The 22519-nt window shown below is 40.6% G+C and overlaps 1 protein-coding gene across 1 annotated transcript in view; it reads left to right on the forward strand.

Moving 5' to 3' along the window:
* LAMA4 (laminin subunit alpha 4) overlaps positions 1 to 22519 on the forward strand; it is a 125632-nt gene that overhangs the window by 54530 nt on the left and 48583 nt on the right. Inside the window, exons 7-17 of the mRNA XM_048492533.1 lie at positions 520 to 671; positions 3495 to 3605; positions 7066 to 7177; positions 10085 to 10252; positions 11716 to 11909; positions 13311 to 13427; positions 15994 to 16142; positions 17603 to 17744; positions 18723 to 18819; positions 19591 to 19704; positions 20739 to 20924. Of these exons, the coding sequence (XP_048348490.1) occupies positions 520 to 671; positions 3495 to 3605; positions 7066 to 7177; positions 10085 to 10252; positions 11716 to 11909; positions 13311 to 13427; positions 15994 to 16142; positions 17603 to 17744; positions 18723 to 18819; positions 19591 to 19704; positions 20739 to 20924 (1542 nt within the window). The remainder of the gene's footprint in view (positions 1 to 519; positions 672 to 3494; positions 3606 to 7065; positions 7178 to 10084; positions 10253 to 11715; positions 11910 to 13310; positions 13428 to 15993; positions 16143 to 17602; positions 17745 to 18722; positions 18820 to 19590; positions 19705 to 20738; positions 20925 to 22519) is intronic.

The following is a 22519-nucleotide window of genomic DNA, read 5'->3' on the forward strand; positions in this document are numbered from 1 at the left end:
CAGTTTGTAAGATACCAATTATAACCCAGTATAATTGTGATGTGCAGAAACGGCCATTGTGTGGTTGTTCAAAAAATTCACTTCAGTTTATATGCCAAACCTCTGTGTGGAAGCAACTTTGATTTCAAATGTATCTTAAAAACTAGGAAAGCTAGTTGAAGCGTACATTTTTATATTTAAAAATAACATTTTACTGGTTTTTAATAGCAGTAATAGCAGTATGAATGCGACTTATAGCCCTGACATGGATAGCCCCAGGCTAGGCTGATCTTGCTAGATCTCAGAAGCTGAACAGGGTCAGCCCTGGCAAGTATTTGGGTGGGAGACCTCCAAAGACTACCAGGGTCATGAAACAGAGACAGGCAATGGCAAGCTACTTCTGAACTTCTCTTGCCCTGAAAACCCTGTGGAGCCACCATAAGTCAGCTGACACCTTAACAGCAAAAAACACACCAAAAAACCCTATTTGGTTGACCCCAGGATTGAGAAACAAAAGAATGCAACTTAATTTAATTCCAGGCTGTGACAAATGCATTTGGGATTTGACTGATGATATCAGTTTGGCCGTTCAGTCCACTGAGGAAAGCAAAGCCATTCTGCTGAGCATTTCCACTGGGATTGCTGCTCACAGACACTTGCATGACCTCAACTACACTACTTTTCTCCTCAAGGTAGGAGTCATTTCTTTTGTTCATCTTGTTGCATTTGTTTTAGCATTAATAACTTACTGTCATAATGTTGCAAAAATGTATCAGTTTAGTTTGTGGAGAGCCACATTTGTAATTACCATCAACCAACTGAGCCACATGACCACTGTCATTCCTGTGCATGCCCCTACCAAGCAAACACATAAAGTAATAGAAGGTATAAATATTCATTCATTCATTCATTCATTCATTCATTCATTCTTTCATTCATTCATTCATTCATTAGATTTCGCAGACAGCCTCATCCCTGGAGGGCTGTATGCTATAGTTATAAGATATAACTCTATAATATCTTAAATATCAAGATATAACTATAACTGTTTAAATTACTGGATTACGAAACATGTAGAATTGTCTCTACATCACTGTTGAACCTTGTGCATTTGGAATGAGGGGAAAGGCTACCCTGGCAGTCTTCTTGCTCTCTCCTCACCATAGGATACAGTAGTACTACTTCCAACCCTGACACAGGGCCCACAGCTCATGGAGGCTCTTCATTTATCTGTCCTCTGTTCCTTCTGCCTGTGGCAGCTTCAAGTTGCCAACTATCAGCCCTACCAAGCAGTGGTCTTGCCCACTGTCCAGGAAACATTCCAACTATCCTAGATAAATAGAGGCGTAATGGTCGTTGTGTACCAGGTGATGTTATTTACCTCCATGCCAGGAAAAGTGACAGCTCATCATTTCTGCATGTTAAGTTTCTGTTAAAAAGAGAGAATGTTTTTCTCCAGGCCTTTTAGCAACCTTATATATCAGGTGGGTGCCAAACCACTGAATGATTGTTACTAGCATATAAGGCCCAATCCTCACAATTCATGAATCAGTGGCTACAATGTAAAAGGATGGCTTGCATAAGTGAAGGGGCAGTTTTAAATCTGACTGAGCTATGCTACTGCAAAATGAGTTGAGATATCTACATGTCACTGCTGATGTGTTAAATACATCACAGGAAGTTGGGACTTATATTGCTTGATCAAAAGGAGTATGAAAGAGCTAGATTGTAACAGTACTGTTATGTCACTACTGTCATAGGGTGTGTTCATCTCTTGCTGTTGGAAAATGCCCTACCCTGAAAATCTCAGAGTATTTTCAGACTTTGGCTGTACCCATGTAGAAGGGCCAGTCTGAGTGCCTTTCCTTCAGCAGCCATGACAGGAAGGATAGATTATGCACCTGTGGTTTAGAGAAAATTGATACTATTGAGTGTATCCTTTTTTATTGTCCTTCATTTTCAGATGTCAGAAATGTCGATATTTCATTTGATTGGAAAAAATACTGTTCCTATCATTAAGTGACAAATGACTTTGCAGGTCAAAAAATATATGGTTGTAGTGATAGCTCATCAGACTTCTAAACCTCATCACTATTTTAGTTGTGTCTCCTGATCATGATGTTGGTTGAATGAACAGTAATAAAAGTAGTAGGAGTAGTAAAAAAGATATTGCCTGGTCACTTGGTTCTTACCTTTACTACCATATACAATGGCCATCCACAGACAGAATCAGCCTATGATGCTCATATTCCAGATTTAGGGTGGAGTTCTTATGACTTGTATCAAATCCCCCACATATCTGGTACAGTTCAGTGGTGCTTCTTACTTTACTGCCTCTGGGAAATTACTCAAGCGCTAGGTAGCACTTCCTGCAGTGCCCATACAGTTCCATAATGAAGCAAGACTAGGATTGCCAGGATGAGCCTGGCAACTTGCAGGAAGATTAGAGCAGGGATATGGAGGGTGTCATAATTTCCACATACATTCTGGAAGTGACAATGGGTAGCTCTAGGAATCTGGCAATCTATAGAGTTTCCAGTGAGCCCTAGAACTACATACTGGTATAGTGGCTATAGGCCACATTTTGAAAGTATTTTTTCTCCAGTCACCACTCACCACTCCAGGTACTGAAAGTGGGAGGCCTCTCACCATAGAAAGAGGCCTAGCAGCTCTAGCCAAGATTTGTCCCTTGGCCTGGTCCACTTGTACACATTCTTAAGTTTCAGCTTTCACAATGTAATTTCTGACTATTCTACTGGGTTCAGTGAACAAATTTCATCACTTGATCACACCAGTGAGATCTACAGACCTCACAGTAAGACACTCACAGAGAGTACAGCCTTTCACATTAAGAAGACATATATCCCCCATAAATTGTGAGAATGGGCTAAAATATAGTGAGTTTAGATGAAAGAAACTAGACATGACTTCAATTATCTAGAGGAGTTAGGTCAGATTCATGCATACACTTGGGCTTATTTCTGCATATGCAGTGCTCTCCACTGAAAGAAATGCACATGGACAATGGGGGATGGTGCACCTAAATTTATCAACTTCTCCCATTGCTTCCATGTACCATGCCAGCAAAAAGCAACCTTGTAGACATTTTTTCTCTGAAATGGTACATGCAGGGAGAAATGTGTGGTATGGAAAGAGAAAACAAACCACTAAAGAGCATGTTTAGCTTAGACAATAGTACAGATTCCCAAGGAATATATGCAGTTTTGTTCAACAGTGATTTTGAATGTGGCACTAAATAAACATCTGTCTGGCGATTTAAAACTGGTGCCTCTTGTTTCACATAAATGGTTAGATTAGCTACCCCATGAGATCCTTTCCCACTCTTTGACTCATGATGTTCACCAGATGCTTTGTTACTTTGTTCCTTTGTTGATACTCACTAAAATTTGCATTTTAAAGTACATTTGCATTTTAAAGAAAATTTTACAGTTCATTTTCAAGTGTACCAAAGTGTTTTTAAATTGTTTCAAGTGTTTAAAAAAACTTTTTTGCAGGATAAATTGTCAGAGAAGGATAATCATTCTGTCCTGAGCATGAACCAGACTGATAATGCTGAGAGGAAAATAGCTGAGCTTCTTAAGGAAATCAACCTACTTGATGAAAAGGTTTGGTTGCAATTTCTCTTTTTCATTGTGTTTCCAAGGAAGCATCCTGGTACAGAGCTCTGTAAAATGTATCTGAGGATTGTTGCTGTGAAATTCAGTAAAGTTAGGTGATTTATGTGTGCTGCTAGCACTGACTTGGGAAACTTGTCTTGTTTTCATACAATCTGGCTGGAAAGAGAAGATTTCCATAACTATATTCATATTTGAATAAACTGCAAAGTATATTTAATTATCAGGTAGCCTGAAATTATTTACTAGCATTTACAGCTAGCCATGTGGCAACTAAATTCACAAGGTAGTCAAGCACAGCCATTGTAATTCATTTTGTCATTTTTCTCAGATTTTGTCAGATTAGGGTAGTTTGCAATGGACTTTGTCAGATTAGGGTAGTTTGCAATGGATTTCCTTAGGATACTCAGAAAATGTTTTCTACATTATTATTCACATATTTACACTAAAGTCAACTGATCAATCTGATAGATAGCAACAGAACAGCACTGGAGTATAATTTTTGCATCTATTTTGTTCCCTTATGAATTTGCAAATGACATGCTTTTTTATCATATGTCTGGAATGATCAAGAATTGTTCCTTTCCTTACCTCCTATGCTGGCCATGGAAGAATCTTGGAAGGCTCCTGCAGAGCCCCAACATGTGAAAGCATTCCAAGTGACCAGCCTCACAAACAACTGTTGCAATAATGGGATGTACATCCCACTCTTGTGGCCAGAGTCGTTGCATGGTTTTAGGGAGGGGGCTAGGTATAGCTGCTATTACTTGAGCCACAGCTCTTTCTTTCCTGTGACCTACCGGACTCTTCTGTGATTCGGACAAGTGAGGCCGAAGCTGTGCTGTCTAACTCTAGGAGTACCTGAAGTGCATCCTTTATGTTACATAAATCTTCCAGTTAGTCTTAGCATGAGAGGGTAGAATGTGTCCATGAAGAAAACCACATTACTTGGTGTGCCTTGGCAAGGGTTTTTTTCTTTCGTATGTTCCTTCCACAGAGTAAGCATAGGATTATAGCTAGCAGTGCCAGTGCTGCTCTGGCATCAGTGATGTGTAACAGATTTGAACTGCAATCCTATGGCAGCAATCCTAAAAATACTACCCTAGGACTAAGATACACTACATAAAACAGGTCTTTTCTGAGTATACCTGCATATGATTGTACTGCAACCCATTTACCCACTGGAGAACTCCCCTCTTTGTATCCCCCTGGTTCCTCCTTGCTTCTGGCATCCTAGGTTACTGCCTAGTAGGCAGGCTGCCCCATGCACACTACACTATCAGCAAATATTCAAGCATACAAGCATATTATCTCACCCATGAGAATTAAGGGGACCAGCTGAAGCTACAGGGCCATCAGAGAGTACACCTGGTCTTTTCAAGGATGGCATGGAGGAAGTCTTGCACTTGTGGTCAGGCTTAGTTTTGCTCCTGCTGTGGTTTGACAGTGCAGAAGCAACTTTGGTTTCTTGGAACCATATCTTTTTCTCTGGTCTTCTCTTTCCCTGCATTCCCATTGGCTAGATGGTTATTTTTGCACCAAATGCTTCTATTACTTTCAATAGAGTGGTCAAAATTCAGGCATACCATCTCCTTGAACGCATGTTCTGGCTGCATCTTGTCTAAAGTAAGCATAATTTGACATGTACTTATGAAGAAAAGACTTAAGCAAAACTTAGCAGTTCTTAATCACTCCTGTTTTGTCTTCCTCCACACTGAGGGAGGACAACGGCAATTTGGATTTTAAAAGCCATCCTTTCTTGGGCTGCCATCTCTGGGTTAGGAAATTCCTGGCAATTTGGGGATAGAGCCTGGGGAAGAACCTCGGTGGCATATGATGCCGTAGAGCCAAAGCTGCCATTTTATCCCAGAGAACTGATCTCTGTAGACTGGACATCGTTTATAATTCCAGGAGATCTCCAAGTTCACCTGGAGGTTGGCAACCCTACTTCCCCTGCCATGTTCCAAACATCTTTTTATTCTTATAAAGACCATTAGAATGGTAATAAACATCATTTTGTAATGCAGGGGAAATAGACTTCTAATCCTTAGTTTATGGAATTGCGGAGAACAGTGTGGCACATCTAGATATATATAAAAAGCTAACAGTGACTAACGCCGAAAAGGCTGGATGGATTGCCCCCAAATTTTCACATGACGTTCCTCCCTGTTGCGGGCAGGTAATCGGACCTTCAAATCACCGAAAGTCCATACCTGAGCCAGGTAAAATGTCTTTTTCCTGGTGCACCAGGCCATGAAGCTGGCTCTGTTTAACTGTCACCCTTAGAATGTTCGTGCAGCCTGTCTGTCTGTGGCCTGAGGCCTTGGTATGAGGGCTTAGAATGTTTGTGCAGATGGGCAGAGATGAGCAGTGAAAACAGTAAATAGGTAACACTGTTAGGTAATACAAGTGGAAGTGAAACACATACACACTTTGCCAAGTGAGACACCAGGTGGGGTCCACCCCCCCCACACACACACACGCAGGTAACTTTCACTCTCTGTGCCTCACCCACTACTACCACATAACACACATACTTTCATACACATCCAGCTCATCCTTACACACCTCACTCTGCCCTTCCTCACATCCAACCACCACTTACCCACTTCCTCAACCACATTCGCCACAGCTCTCTTTTACTCAAAGTGAGCTGGAGTTTGCCTTTTTCTTCTAAGAAAATCCATGGGGTGGGGGCGAACCAACACTACTGGCTCCGCTTCTTTTGCACATTTCCCTTTAAGAACCAAGGGAGCTGGCCTCGATCTGAGCGCCTCACCACCCTGCCTCTGCTACCTGACTGGGATAGCCTCCTTGCCCCAGTTCTGCCTTACCCAAGCCAGGACTGTGCGTGTCAACCAGCCTCATGGACAGCGGGATTCGCACTCTGGACAGTTCTGTTGTGGAATGGAAAGGGTTACCTTATACTAAAAAAACAAGACACCACCATATAACAATGTGAATTGAAAAGGGAAAGAGGGATTCCATTTGACCACCCCAAAAGGCTATGCTGCGGATCATTGGGCCTGCATGGACATCTGTGTGGGTTGCAGACTGTGATGAGAAGGAAAATTGCCACAGCAACACGTGGCCGGGCCCCGCTAGTTTGTAATAAAACTGAACAGGAGAGCTGTGAGTTATCTTTTAGGTAGTGATTAGGATGAACTTCAGCAGGTGAAATATGAGAATTGTGGGTGCATGGTAGCTGATGGCATCAAATAATATTGAAATGCTGAGCAGATTTTAATATCCCACACTGCAAATATCAGCTGCCTAATCATAGACAGCTCTTTTCCTCCAACATTGTCAAATACCATTTATATGCTCCATAAACCTTCCTACAATCATCAGCCAGAAGCAAAAGTTATATTTACACAAGATCAACTGACATACATCTGTGGATATATATTAAAAAATGAACTAATATCATGCTCACATGGTTTATTCATAGAAACATCAAGAATCAAGCAATGGTCTGTTGCTACAGAAGGAAACCATGGCGACCGTCGAACAGGCTAATAGTCTTGTGAAGAAACTTGAAAATATGATAGATAATGTCCAAGGTAAATTCTATTTTTCCTGGTTTATCTTAATGTCAAAAGAATGTCACAGTGAAGTACACAGCATCATTGTGCTGTAAAACATGCAAACTTTTAATACTTGAGTCCTTAAGAGCCCAATTTGAGCTTTCATCTTAAAATATTTTCATTTTGCAGATCAAAAGACTAGATATGGTTGTTTGACTACTTCCCTGTCATCATTAGCTGAACTTTTATTACATTTATGATTGGTTATTTTAGCAGAAGCCCAGGATAGTCTGATATCATCAGATCTCTAAAGCTAAACAGGGTGGGCCCTGGCTTATATTTGGATAGAAGACCTCCAAGGAATACCATGGCCATGATGCTGAAGTAGGCAATGGCAAACCACCTCTAGATATCTCTTGCCTCGAAAAACCCACCAGGGGTCAGCCACCATAACCAAGGCACAAGATGTCACTTGACCCCCCCCCCAAAAAAAGATGTTTTTACCAGAGCCAAAGTTAATGCAATACTTTATTCAATAGCAATTTATCACCTGCTGTATTATTTATCTATGGGAGTGGCATAGGTTTTTAGGGAAAGCAAGTAAATTATCTCTCCATGACCTTTCCTCTCTTTTAACCCAGTCCATTTTGGTGTGCTGGAGAAGACTGTGGAATATTGTTTTTTTATGCTGAGAGACAGAAACCAGCAATACAAACTGTGAACTGGAGACACTATTGCTCTGACCAGCTTTATAGATCCATGTGGAATGAAATTACCTGTGTCAGTTGAAGCAATGTATTCACAGAGTCATCTTAAGCATAATTATACCCTTTTGAGTCCATTTCAATTAATAGGCTTAGAAGGATGTACCTCTGCTTAGGATAACACTGAATCTCCTAGGTAACAGTTATATGAACATGACTGCAATCAGCTACAGCAGGAAGTGGAGAAAGGTTCTCATGCTAATCCATGTTTGTATTGCTCAAAAATGTATAACAATTCAGCCCTATTTCAACATCTCTCAACAGGGTGAGATATTTTTGTTTATTGGATTGTCTGTACATATACAGTTTGATGCACCTAGATAACAGAGTAATGCTGGTGTTATATTGCTAAGGCTTTTCAGTGCCCTCAGTGGGTAAAGAGTATCCAGGGCCTATCACTCTTTTTTTTAAAAAGAACACATGTATTTTAATGAGGGCTGAGCCAGATGTTCAGTACAAAATTAGATATTTTATGGGACTCAAAATATCCACTGAAAAACTCCATTTTTGACTACTGTTTGAATTTTGTTCAGTTTCCTCAGCAGCTATTTAGTTCAGTATCCTCAGCAACTATTTTAGCACTACTTTTCATCCTTCCTGACTGCATAAACCCAGACGTAATCTCACAAAGCCATTTCAGAGTGAATGCATTACTTTCTGCCCTCACTACGAATGGAAGAACACCAGTTTTCAAGCTACCTGAACAAAATTACAGAAAAATAATTTTCTTTTCATAGCTCACACAAAGGCCCTTTCTGCACAGGTCATTTAACCCGGGTCAGGACCGCTTGGGGCAGGAACTTTGCATGGCTCCCACCCCTAAATTGTCCCTGCCTTGGGCTAAATGGCATAACCTGGGATCTTCGAGAACTTTGCTATACACAATTCTTTTTAAATATCCCGGGTTGCCGCCACACCCATGCGAAGGGCCCCAGGAAGCAGGCCCCGCTTTTGGCAGCAGGTTTTTTTAACTTTTCTCCTGCGCAACTCCGCAGGGAAGGATGACCGGCCCTCCAGCCCCCAAGGCATCAGTCACAGCCACGGGGGCCCGCTCCCTCTTCCCCACAGGGCTGCTCAGGGAAGAAGGTAAGGTTTTTTAAAAAAAAGATGCACCTCTGTGCAAACAGCCCCCGGGGCTGCACTGGGGTCATGTATCCCAGTTTGACCCCACATCCCTGGCCCGTATGGAAGGGGCCATTGTGCACACTCATTTTTCAGCTCAGCACTAGTTCTAAATACTTCTCTTCGGGAAAAGAACAGCTTCCATTCTGCCATTGGCCACCAAAGGTAGGTGAGACTGGAGGAGTTTGCCTTGTCTTGCCCTTCCACTGAGAAGCAGGAGGAGATGGGTCCTTGATAAGAATGGCAGTGCCCATTTAATTGTTTGAACTGCAGAATGCCACAAAATCAGTCCGCAATTGCCTGTCTCCTGAGGGAGTGCAGCTCTCACCTGAGTAACAACATAGTCCTGTACAGTTACCCACCCTATAGGATTACACTGTAAGCCACTACACAAAATTAAAGCTAGCATTCTTCTTTCCTGGGAACCAAGGCAAGTCAAAGAAAATAAGCTAACCAATTGTTTCATTTTTATTTTCTTTATACCGTAATTAGTAGAATAACCTGTGAATTTGTGAGCTTAATGTTGGCTATGTAAGTGAAATAAATAAATATGTAGGTAGGTAAGTAAAATTTTGATAGAACAAACTAGCTCAGAAGAAGCATTGAAAAGGATCACCATTAATATTGAGGTAGAGTGCTTACTGAATTATTGATCCTTTTGTACTTTAAAGAATTGCTATTTATTGCTGTCAGCTTATTGGTAAGGAATGAAAATAGATCCACTGTTTAAAAGAACTAGCTGGTTACCTTTACAGTTTCATGTCTCACTGGCAATCCATGAATTGCACAGAATCAAGGAGCAGGTTAAAATTAGCAGGACTCACCTGTTCATATTACCTCTAGGAAATGAATTGTTACCACCGAATTATTTACTATAGGGCACATCTGACATGTTAAAACATCTGTTTCTACCATGCAGATAAATAGAAAAACAGCATTGTTAATGAGCATACTGATGAATATCAGGAATCTATTATTCAAGAAAACTTACACAGGAAGCTGTTTAGACATCTCAATTCATTGCTACTTTCCCTAACTATGGTCTATTTGTCCACAGAACTTGACAGAGAGGCAAAATATTATCGTGTGGCACATGACCTGAAGCCTGAGGACATGATTCAGAAACGCAAGGCGACAGAAGAGATGCTGAAGGACTTGAGACTTCATAAGCCATTCACCACTCAGAAACATCTGGCAGATGAGGAGTCTGATGCAGCACAGAAATGTAAGATTTGTTTCTCGCAAAAAGAAAAGAAATCTGGCATGGGAAAGCAAGGGGTGTAAGGATTTAAAACTCAGGCTCAGCCATTAACCTCACAGTTTCTAAGGCACTGCATGCTACGTTTTGGTCTGTGCTGTATTTTAAAGACTTAAGTGAATATTTGCACACATAAGCATCATAAAGTCATCCTAGTCAAAGGAGCATTACTGATCATTGCTTCATATATACAGAAGGATTACCTCTGGATACTGAATGAAATGGCTCTTAGAAAGATGATTTTATAAAAGATGAAGAAGAAAGTTAAGCCAAGGTAAAAAAAAAAATTAAGTTCCCAAACAGCTGAGCCGGAAAATGAAGCTATACTAAGTCACACCTTCGTGTCCTCATGAAAATGGTTTCTGTCAATTCTAACTCTTACTCCTTTATGGAGTTCCCCTTTGGACTGGTGCTTGGAATAAATCCGTAGAGAGAGTCCAATCCAAATTTCTTTATAAGATTTTTGGAGTACCCCACTGTGTTTTATATGGTGTTATGTGTCTCGAATCAGGACAGCACTTGTTGGAAACCAGAGCATGGATTACTACATCAAAATTCTGGTCTCATCTTTGCTTTAATACTGAGGTCAAAAGCCTCACCTATTTAGCCCTCTCTGAATTGCAGTCCTCTGAATAGTGGAAAATTATAGAGGCCAAAATAACTTCTCTAGGTCTCTCCTTAGAAACCTTTTTTATGCAATCTGCAAATGAAATGTAGCTATCCCTGAAAAGAAGGCTACTGGACCAGGAATACCAGTTGCTATTGAGTGCAGCCAGGATATCTTGTTCCCCTTTGCACTTTGGAATCTATCCTGAAATTAGCATCACAGCTAAATATCTATCCCAACTATCAGAGACCAGGCAGAGATGGATCATTACTCGAGCTAGATGTAATGCATTCCCCTCTGCCTTTCTTAGGGGCCAACAGTTGAATATTCTGCTTCACAATAGAACCTATGCATATTGTCAGGATACGGTTGAGACCCTCAAGCATATTATGTTCTCTTGTTTGAGGTACACATTACCTAGGCTCTCCCTACTTGTCTCAGCTCTAGGGGATAAAATAAGTTGTTCTAAGCATATAAAGACTATTCACCTGTTGAATAATAGCGATGGCGGGATAACTGGAAAAATGGCTGAATTTTTATTAGAGATGCTCAACTCAAGGACATAATGGAAGTTTGATTACCACATCTTTCCCAACTTTACGCGATTTGTCCTACTTCTATGTCTTAAGACCCACTCTGTCTTGCATTTTGTTTTATTTTTTACTGATATGCCTAATAAAGGTCAGTTGGAGTTAAAGTTGAATTCTAACTCTTTTGATCTTCTGTGGAAGGAAAGTATTGCTAGGCTTACAGCACATGCTGTTAAGACTAAGAAGAAGGCCATTTGCAAAAGTTAATCAGCTTGGTCTGACTCTTGTCTCAGTGTTAGGAGAAGCTGGAAAATTGCAGCAGATGCATAATGAAACCAGGTCTCTTATTCCTATCATATTGGAACAACTTGACGAATACAGCATCAAGCTGACAGATGTGCAGGAAGCTCTGGACCAAGCTGTCAATTACATCAGAAAATCAGAAAGCATAAATAAGGAAAGCACTAAAATCCTGCAAGAAAATGAGGTACTGTGCAAAATGTATACTTTGAATGTGTGATCAACAATTCTCACTACATAGGACTTGCAGGCGGAAACCTGTGATCATTCAAGATCCAAAGAACATCAGAGGTCTGTTTGTGATTAGGACCACAGCAGTAGGGGAGGAAGACCCTCAGTCTCCCCAACCCCATGCCATTTTCCGGAACCCAAATGGCACTGGGACTGTTATTTGTCTGTTGTCATTATTTGCCCGATCAGGTGGACTGCTGTCAGTCCCCAGATCAGACAACAAACCACTTGTAAGTTTTCAAGGATTTTATTGCAGACATGTAAGGAGCAAAGGAAGACAATTCTGGTGAAAAAGGCACCAAGTGGTTGATAATATGGATGGCATGATCCCCACCCCCACATGTGAGCTGAAAGACTCAGAACTGTCCAGCCTGGAGGCCCATCCCAGCTGCAGGACTCCAAGGCCAGAGCAAGTAGATAGCGGTGCACCTGCCAAAGCAAAAGCACTCCTAGACAATTCCCCCTCCCAACAATACCATTCCGACAACTGCACATGCACTGAATTATTTTGATAATTTTGCTGTATTCAAAAGATGAGAGTGATTTTTTTCATCATTATCTTCACTTTCCCTTCTCTGTATCTGGTAGTTAGGTAGCAGAAAGCCTGTGTTACCCTAATCAGTCTCCATGTCAGGCTGTCTCCATATGTAGAACCACAAGCATGTTCAGGGATAATTATTTGGGAATGTTCCAGTTGTATATATGAATCTCTTTCTAGAACCATATCCTTAGAAAAATGAAACCAAAAGTCGAAGAAAATTCTTATTTTCCTAACATGATACAATGCAACAAAAATGAAATTTGAAATACTTTTCAATATTGTAGTACAGTTCTAGCAATGCTACCCCTTGGTTGTTGTTGAGATTAAGGGAGAATGTAAAATCACACCTTGTCTGTCCTGAGGAAAACAGAATGGTGTGTTAAGGTAGAGGGACAAGAGAAGGAAAAGCTGGTCCTGGACAGATAATTATTGAGATGGAAAGAAAATGCAATGTCATTTGGAGAAGATAGACAAAAAACCCTTAATCAATGTGGAACATCCCAGCAGCTGGACTGCTTTCATGTGAGAATGTCCAGTGACATCTTTGCTAGTTCAGGGGGCCCTGGTTTGATATCAGAGTGGATATCTAGCCTCTGGTAGTCGAGTCAGAGGATGGTTTGGGGGTGAGAAATGTTAGGATCCCTGTGAAGGGACAGTCTTATTTGTAACAGCCAGCAATGCATTTGTCAGTCTCCATTCATGGATCAAGGCAACTGATAAAATATCCCATAAGAATACAACTTTGTTTCAGATGTTACTTTGAGTAAATCAAAATGCATCTAACATTTCTGAAACCTGATATAATATCTTTCACAGAAGCAACAGGAAATAGTGGCTGAACAAATTAACAATGTCAACAGTACTCTTCTGATAGCCAGAGATATTTTAAATGTACAACATCAAATCAACTTTGAAATGGGTGAAGGAATAAAGGTAAGATCCCATGTGATGTTTACATTCCCTGATTGTCTTAAACAGGTGTTACATCAGTACTCACTGTTATCCAGAGTTTCAAGCCCTGGTTAAAATGAAATCCTAGCATTAGGACAGTTAGTGATGCTGATAACTGCAGTTGAAACAGGCCAGGAAAGGGAAGGAATTTGCACTGAAAGTGGAGAAGAAATAAAAGCAGGAAGCATGTTAATCCTTCAGTGTACACCTGACCTTGAAGTCATGGTTAAAGCGTTGCAGACGTTATATCCATTTAATAATCAGGTATATTATTTTGGAAACAAATGGGTATCCTGATCTTTCTGCAGAATCTTGTATGCATGGATGTGCCTTAAACTGAAAGACCATTGGTCCCAAAAAGTCGATACTGTCTACTCTGAGTGGCAGTGAGTCTCTGGTAAAGGTCTTCCATATCATCTGTTACCTGATTTTTTAAACTTGAGATGTCATTGACTGAATTTGGGACTTTTTGCATGCAAAACCAATACTCTGCTATTGAGCCACAGCACTTCTTGAGATCATTAAGATTTATAATTGAACTATTACCTTGACTGGAGCCTACTACCTCCAACATAAGCAAAATTTTATAAAGCTTTTTTGGGGTGGAGCCAGGAAAAGCAGAGGCCATATTATGGGAATCAGCTGTGGAATGAGCAGTCAGTGATAATCACCCACCTGCAGAATGCCATGTCACTAGCAAATAATTGTAATACACCCTTGGTTCATTCTTACAGAATTTAAATGACTGGTATTTCATCCAAGAAAGGCCTTGTTATCTGAATCAAACTACATATTACACCGTTTGATAAGTCAGGTTGGGGTTCCCTGGATCTGACTCATTTTTTTCTGAAATTACACAACAGCTGCAGCCAAAGATGGGGTTATTTGGGCTCAGGAAATCAGTATGGGGGAGAAGGCAGGAGCCCCTTGCTGCCCCACTCCACGGTTCTGAGCAGAATAAGGCTTTAAAATACCTTTCCCAGCAGCTACTTTGTGACTGCAGGAAAAGCAAGTCAGGTCCAGGAGCTCCAACCTGACTCCCCCCCCCCCCAAATATAACATGTAGTTACTGCCTTAATGAGGCAGTAAACTGTGGTCTAGTTTGTTTGTATCATTTCAGTTTGTTGGAGGGGGGTCATGAATGTGAATAGTTGTCCATGCAAAAAAAACCCCTTCATTTAGAAAGTTAGCATGTCAGAGAACAAGCTTCCAGTGCAGCTTTCTCTGTTGTATTCTAGTTTTCTATATTCAGAAGAGTTTTGTATGTGGCAAACATAGTTGTCCAGGGATGGGGCCGTCTCCCAGCACCCAACAGCCTGCTTCACCCTCTTCCCTGTGGCAGTTGTCTGCTCAGGAACTGTGGGACACCCTGCAACCAGCAGCCCTGCCCTTGGACTTACCAGCAAGACCAGGGACCTTCAGCTGAATTCCCACTGAAAATTTAATGTAGAGTTTCAAAAGAATCGGCACCTTTTCGTCCAGGTTCCAACATCCTCACTGCAGCATGTTTCTAGTGAAGACATCTAGGCCTGCCCCGGGGGGGGGGGGGTGCCTGCTGTCAGGAGTGCAATTGTTAAGCTAGCAGCACCAAAAATTTCAGAGTATCTTTAGGAGACCCTCCTGATGATACCACCCAGGTTTGGTGAAGTTTGGTTCATGGGGGCCAAAGTTATGGACGCTCAAATGTGTAGCCACCATCTCCTATCTATTAGCTCCCATTGGAGTGTTTTTTCAAAAAGGTGCATATACAAGCAGGTCCAGGAAAATCCCGTGATAAGGGGTGGGGAGGAGCACCAGAAACGGAACTGATCTGTGTTCTACAGTTCGGCTGTGAGGAGATCTCGAGGGAACCTGGATATTTCAGGTGACTATCCCAGGATTAATCGCCAGTGAGGAAATCACCTTTGAGAAGCCAGAAGTCAGGAAAAACTACAGAGAACTGACAGGAATGCCTGAGCAGCAGGAGCAGGCCTCAGCAGTTCCACAGAGAAGGGTGGACCTGGCACGGCCCCAAACAGGCTGCAATCAGCAGTCTTCAGCAGGCTTACAGAGTAGGGTGGAGCCGGCACAGCTTCTACCTGAGGGCAGGCCAAAAAAGCTGAAGGGTCAATCCCAGGCCGCCAGGCCTTGACACACAGCCCAGCAGCCACTAGTAGGCTAAAGCAGGGAGGCACCCTGCTGAAAAGGATAAAAAGGAGGCGGGGCAAATTCTAGGGTGGTTGGTGTGCAGGCAGGAAAAGGACGAAACAGGTGTGATGTGTGAAGCATAGGCTCACTATAGCAGGATCATTGTTAACTGCCTGAGTGGAAGTGAAGAACTTGTAAATGGGAGCCAGAGTGGTGCTTTGATTCTGAAGGTAGCTGAGCTCCTTCGAGGCTAAAGTGGCCTGTTCTGCAGGGGTGGTGTACGAAGGGGTGTTCACATAGATTTACCAACTAAGAGAGAACTAAGCTTAAATATGTTTCATGGTTTTCTTTACCTACCACATTCTGAAATAATATTAATAGCTTGTGAAATGTTATTGTTGTCGTTATTGTTCTTGGTCAGAATACTTCAGGGTTCTTTGCAGAAATTGATGGAGCTAAAATACAGCTACAGGACCAACTGGCCAACTTATCAAGGTTTGATGATGATATGGTACAAGCAGCCATGGAGCATGCACAAAAGCTTCAGAATCTTGCTGATGATCTGAAAAGGTAATTTTAAGGTCAGGCAGTACTGCAATGCAGCAAAATTAAGCAATTTTAAATTCCTTTGGAATCAGTGGGTCAGGATTAAACAAATCAGGGCTGTTCGACAGTGGAATTCACTGCCTCGGAGAGTTGTGGAGTCTCCTTCTTTGGAGGTTTTTAAACAGAGGCTGAATGAACATATGTTGGGAATGCTTTGATTGTGTGTTCCTGCATTGTAGGGGGTTGGACATGATGGCCCTGTGGTCTCTTCCAACTCTATGATTTTATTAAATCAATGGGTCAAGGGTAAGCTCAGGTGCATGGCCACCCCCTGGCCTCTGGCTGGACAGAGGATGAGGGCATGGCCCCACCCCGCTGAGCCCCATCCCCAGCCTCCATGCTTTTAACATCTGGCTTTCAAAAGCTCCAGCTGCACTGGGGGTGGGGCATGGGGCATGCCCTACCCCAAGCCCTGCCCCCTGGCTGCACAGAGGTTGGGGGCATGGCCCCATTCCCAAGGAGGGCCCCCTCAATGCTTTCAAAAGCTCCGGCTTTCAAAAGTCGGCTGGCATGGAGGGGGGCACTCAGAGAAGTAATTGTCTCCAGGCACCCCTCCTTCCCCCCCCCCCCGATACACCTCTGCTTCACCCAGAGGCCTAGGAAGTTGTATTCATGCAGATCTCAACTGGGCTGCCTTCTGAAACTGACAGATGTTAATTTTGTCAATTTGAAGATGTTTCAAGTGTTTCCCAAGTGTTTTCAGGATGGCTCAAGGAGGCTTATTTGTTTTCCTGAAGGTCAAAAGAGAAGAGACAAAATATACTTCATGTGGAAGGAAGTTCCAGAATCTGGAACTGGCATGGCCTCTCTCACTATCCTCTTCTGAAGAGTGCCACCTTGCAAATGACTACAGTTGTTTTCATACACTCTTTATGATAGCTTTCACTTTATGGAGTGACCAGCCTGAGGAGGTCAGAAAGGCTTCCACACTTCGGTCTACTATACATAGTATGAGAAATTGTAATGTTCAAGAGGACAGTCTTTAAAAAAATTATAACTGTTGGCAGAATGAACAGCTCAGGCAAGCATCTGTATAATGGAATAGTCCACTGCAATAATTATTGTAGATTATCACATGGTTTTATTGCATTGCCTTTACCTTGTAATCCACTTTCTGTACTTTTTATAGTTTATCTACCTTGTTTGTTTGTAGTTACATTGTTCCCTAATTCTGTAGTTCTAGTACTGTTTCATTGTTCTTTGTTTTATACTGTCTGATTTACACTGTTTATATCCTATAGTCCCTGTTGAGTCTCATCAAGAAGGGTGGCTATACATAAATAAATACTATTTTTGATGGTGGTAGAAGTAGGCAATCTTTCAATTATTTTGATTCCAAACCAATATATTGTGTGATTCCACTCTAGCAAATTCATACTTCTATCCAATGTAAATACATCTGTATTTTTCTTCCTTTCTCATAGGACACTGTATGGTGTTGATACAAATGGATTAGTACAAAAAGCATTAAATGCTTCCAGTGTCCATGAAAACATCATTAATTATATTCATGAAGCCACTGAAGCATCAATCTTAGCATTAAACACAACTGAGCGAGTCAATGATGTAAGTAACGTCATTATATAGCTTAACTAAGGGTAGAACTATATATTGCATGTAGATTAGTTTCCCCAAATTTGCATGAGTGGGAGGTACTGACTCCAGGCATGGGCATTCGATGTAAGGACGCAGACTGAAATGGGGAAACAGGGAGTTCATGGACAACTGTATCCATGGCTTTAGTGCTATGAATAATTTTCTATGGGCAGTTATGTCTTGCTGCCACTCAGTGGGGTGTCTCTCTCTGGGATTTCCTCTGGCAGTTCCCCATTCTGAAAGGAGCCTTCTGTTGTGAGGTTTTCTCGATTTTGGTTGCTGGAATCCTCCACCTGCATCTAAATACCCTCCCACCAAACTGCTCTTCCAGTCATGCTACTCTTTGTTGGGGAGGAGGGATGTATTCAAGAGATGTCATTGGTCTGCTGACTTTTCAATCGACCAACAGCCTGAAAAACAAAAGAGTAGCATGGCCAGAAGAGCTGTTGGGTGGGCAGGGAAATGCAGGGAGGAGCAACAAAACCCAGATGAAGAACACACCATTTAGCTTCTCAGGAAAAAGCTAAGCAACAGCAAAGGTTGTGTTTCGGCAACATCTGGGCAGCTTCTCTGATCTCTGATCTGCCACACAGCAGCTTTGGAAGAGGGGGAAAAATGTTGTGAAAGGAAAGTGTATGAAGGGAAGGTGTGCATACTGCAAGGCCGAATACAAGAACATAAGTGCCCTATAATCATTTTTGCATTTTATAATTATAATTACTCCAAAACTACAAAAGCCTTGCTATGTACAGTGCAATGCATGTGTGGGAATACTCTGTTGATTAATAGTAAACACCTTGCATGTAGGAAAGCTGTTTGCACTTGTCAGATCTTTTTGCACAGGTGAAGGGCTCACAGATCATGCCGATTGCCTCATAAAAACAAAGTACAGGAAAGCACCTACTTTCATAAAGACTTATGTTGACTTTTTCTTAAATGAATTTGTAGGCTGTAGTTGGAATTGGCACTCAGATCACTTACCATAATGAGGAAAGCAAAAGACTTCTCAATCAAGTAAAAGATCAGCAACGGACAGCACATGCTAGTAAACATAATCTTTTTGCTTAATTCATTTTTATACACTCCTCTGAAATTATAACAGCTCATGAAGAAGAAAAATGTTGAAGCAACAGAATCAACCATTAACTATTTATCATTGAGAATTCTGTAATTCCAGAGTTTTGATATTGATACTTGAGTGGAAATTGCTCTAATGCAAATATATTACATTATTTATTTTGCATCAACACTGAAGCAAATATCTGTACCATTACCAAGCTATATATATATGATTTATATTGTGTCTGTACTTTTTTGTAATGAAATATAAAACAGCTTGGATTACTGCTTTTAACCAATCCAGAAATAAAACCTAATTACGTCTATGGTGTTTTCATATGTAATGTAAATGCATTGGCGCCTATACCCAATGAATACTAGTAAGTGAGGTCGTTTAAGAGAAAATATCTAACTAATAAAGTTCTTCAAGATCTAATTGGAAGTGGTTTCAGTTCTGGTCAGAAAATAACTCACAAATCCAACCACCTGAAACTCACTTAATATATATGACATTAAACATCTTCCAATTAAAATACAGTAGTTAACTCATCTCAGTTGGAAGAAGTAGTGGTAAGCCTTTTCATACGTTGATGCCTATGCTAGATTTACAGTGTCATCACAAGGAGAGATGCCCTTTTAACACATTGACTTCCATGGTCTTAGAAGGGTTTATTCCCTTTAGGATTGCGTTGATCGTCTTTAAGGTACATCTGTTAAAAAAAATTGTTCCTTACACTTTATGTTCTCTGGTTTGCAGATTATTTTGCTGTTGCAGATTCAGGCCGACATGTTAATGGAACACTTGCCAGGAAGAATGATTTAAAAACCCGTTTGCAGAAAGTCATTACTAAAATCCAGGTGTCGGAGCAAGGTCAGGCGATAAATGCTAGAATATTTAATTTTGTAAAACTGATTAAAGAAGAAATGTATATAAACATCTGAGTGACTGTTCCAAGCAAGATTAAAATCCAATTCAATTTTATTATTGTTAAATTTGGATGGAATGCCTGCCTTTTCTTCTGTTGCATTTTCCTCCCTGCGTTTTTTAAGTGTAATGTGGTTTCTATGTAGTGTATATGCCGAGAGCAGTGGCTGTGGGACAGACCTGCACATAGCTTATATGCTATTCTGAAAAGCATTTATCCCACATTCTGGTGGACCCCCATATGTAACTATTTGGTAGCAATTTGTTAGAGTAGTATAGAGGAATACCTCCATTCCATTTGCCTGATACCGAATATTGCTATGACAGTGCTATTCTGTGTGCCCTCATTTTGAGCACATCTGTAGGACCTGCATCTGACACTGAAATAAGGAGACAAAATCAAATACACATCAGTACACTTTTTGTGGTAACTTGAGCACTGAATAGTATCTTTCATACTTTATAAATTATCATGCTTGAATAATTAACATGTTTTTCATTTTGATAAATCCAATTACTATGCCATGTAGAAAATATGTTTAGAAGGAGGCCAATGAGTGTGTACATTGAAAGGTCCAGGTTCTCGACCAGTTTTTGTATTCCTGCTATGTTGAATGTTCTCTTTTTAATTAGGGTGGTCCTCAAGTGCCTCAAATTAAAATTATATTTAGTCATACTAATCTTTCAGTTCACTCCAGGCATTTGATGAGCCACGGTATTTTTTGCAAAAAAAAAACCCTTATCATCATAAATATTTTCAACTCAGTCTCATACATATTTACTAAGTTAAAGTTTTGATTGTATTTACTGAGGAATAGGTACCACTGAACTTACAAAGCTCACATCCAAGTAAACATGTATACAATTAAGTTGTTTGCATTTTTGTTTCAATTTTCACGATTACCTTACCAGAGTATTTTGTCTCTCACCACTGTTAGTCTATTAAATCTATTAAAATTCATTCTCTGTTCGTTTTACAGGTAATGTGAGACAACGTTTGAACCAGTTGAAAGTGATTACTGACGAATCCCTAAATGCTGCTATGACAGTAACCCATACTACTGGCCCAATGGCTGAGAATGTGACAAAATGGTCCCAAGATCTACATAATTTTGAACCTGAATCAGCAGCTTATGACCATGCCACAACTACAACAAGGGATACAGGTATAATACTGATTGTACCAAATCAGTGAAATCTAGACTTTTGTGAGGCAATTATAATAGTGTCAATACCAAAGTAGTACTAGTATCACCAGTACAGGGCAGGATATTATTCAAATGAATAATAAAGAAATATTAGCTAGCATGTCTCTTTCTGTAGATTTTTAAACCTCATATGGATGCCTCGTAGATTTACTTTTTTAGGATAAGATAGGTTTAATGTACACAATTGCAACAAATATATGCCTGCAACCTCCACCCATGTAAGCTAGGGTGCCAAGACTGGATTTGGGCCTCTGTTGAGCATATATTCAGTGACAAATCCAGTTTTCCTTCTGTGCAATGAATGAATTAGTCCCAGTGTTCACAGGAAAAAATTGAGAAAACATAATAAAATTATTTTAAACACTCAATCATAAGATGGCTATTTTTCTGCATTTTATCTTCACTCTGTATCATGTCAAATATCCTATGGTAGTTCATATTTCTATAATCCTAGTCTTAGTACATTGCTTATTAGAAGTCTCATCATATTAATTTACACTGTGTAATTCACTTTGAGTCCCATTGAGAAAGGCTAATTATGGATATAGTAGAAAATTTTTAAAGAACAAATAACTCCACAGTGTCTACTTTTTACATGTGTCTTACATGAGTGGTTACAAACAAGACATCCATAGGCACAATGGTTATCAATTGCTGGTGCCCATTTCCTTCATCCCCTGCTTTCTAATTTCCTGGATCAGGAAAAACCCAGAGGGTTTGTGTCTTCAAGGAGTACCATTCAGAAACAGCTTACCTTCATCGCTGAAGGAAACTTGGCTTACAGACTTCCTAGCAGTTTGTGATTGGCCCCTGTGGTGGCCATTTTGTAACTGTCCTCTTGGCAGAGACTGTCCTCTTGGCCAGTCATTTGTGGTGCCACCCATCACCCACTCTCAATACTCTAAAAGTGCCCACAGTCTCAGCAAAATTGGGAGTCTCTGCCTTACACTGTCCTAGGCTCAGTGGCTGCCAGTGTTAATTTTAGAAGGCCCTAAAAGTAAGATTCAGTGTTACTATCACATCACCTCAGAATCTGATAGTCTTGTAGAAATTCATCATAATTAGTCAAAAAGCATTTATGGTTGTTATGTCAATAGAAGTGGCATAGGAAACAAGGCTTTTTGTGAGGTTACAGTTAATTTAATTTAAATGATGTTTTTGCAATTGAGGTACTTTTCTCCAGCATTACTGTTCAACTTGTTGTATACTATGTTCTGAACAGTATAGGTTGATGAGTGAGATGGGTGTGGGTTGTAATAGCTGACCCTTGGGCAACACGAGACATCACAAACATATAATAATGTATTTATGAGAGTGAGTGAGCCAGTCAGTCATGTCCATGTACTGTTTTTCCTTCTCTTCTCCATGACATGAATCTACTCTTCATTCCATATTTTTGTTACCAGAAAATACTTTTCTAAATGATAAAACGTTAAGAAAACATGGACAATTTATTTTAACAGCATTGGCAGTACATCTTTAAAATAGAAAGGCTAGTGTTTATTTTCTGGAACAAATCCACAAAGTCCTCATCAGAGTGTATGGAAAGGCAG

Source organism: Sphaerodactylus townsendi, linkage group LG01, assembly GCF_021028975.2.
Source record: "Sphaerodactylus townsendi isolate TG3544 linkage group LG01, MPM_Stown_v2.3, whole genome shotgun sequence".
In the NCBI taxonomy this organism is placed as follows: Eukaryota; Metazoa; Chordata; class Lepidosauria; order Squamata; family Sphaerodactylidae; genus Sphaerodactylus; species Sphaerodactylus townsendi.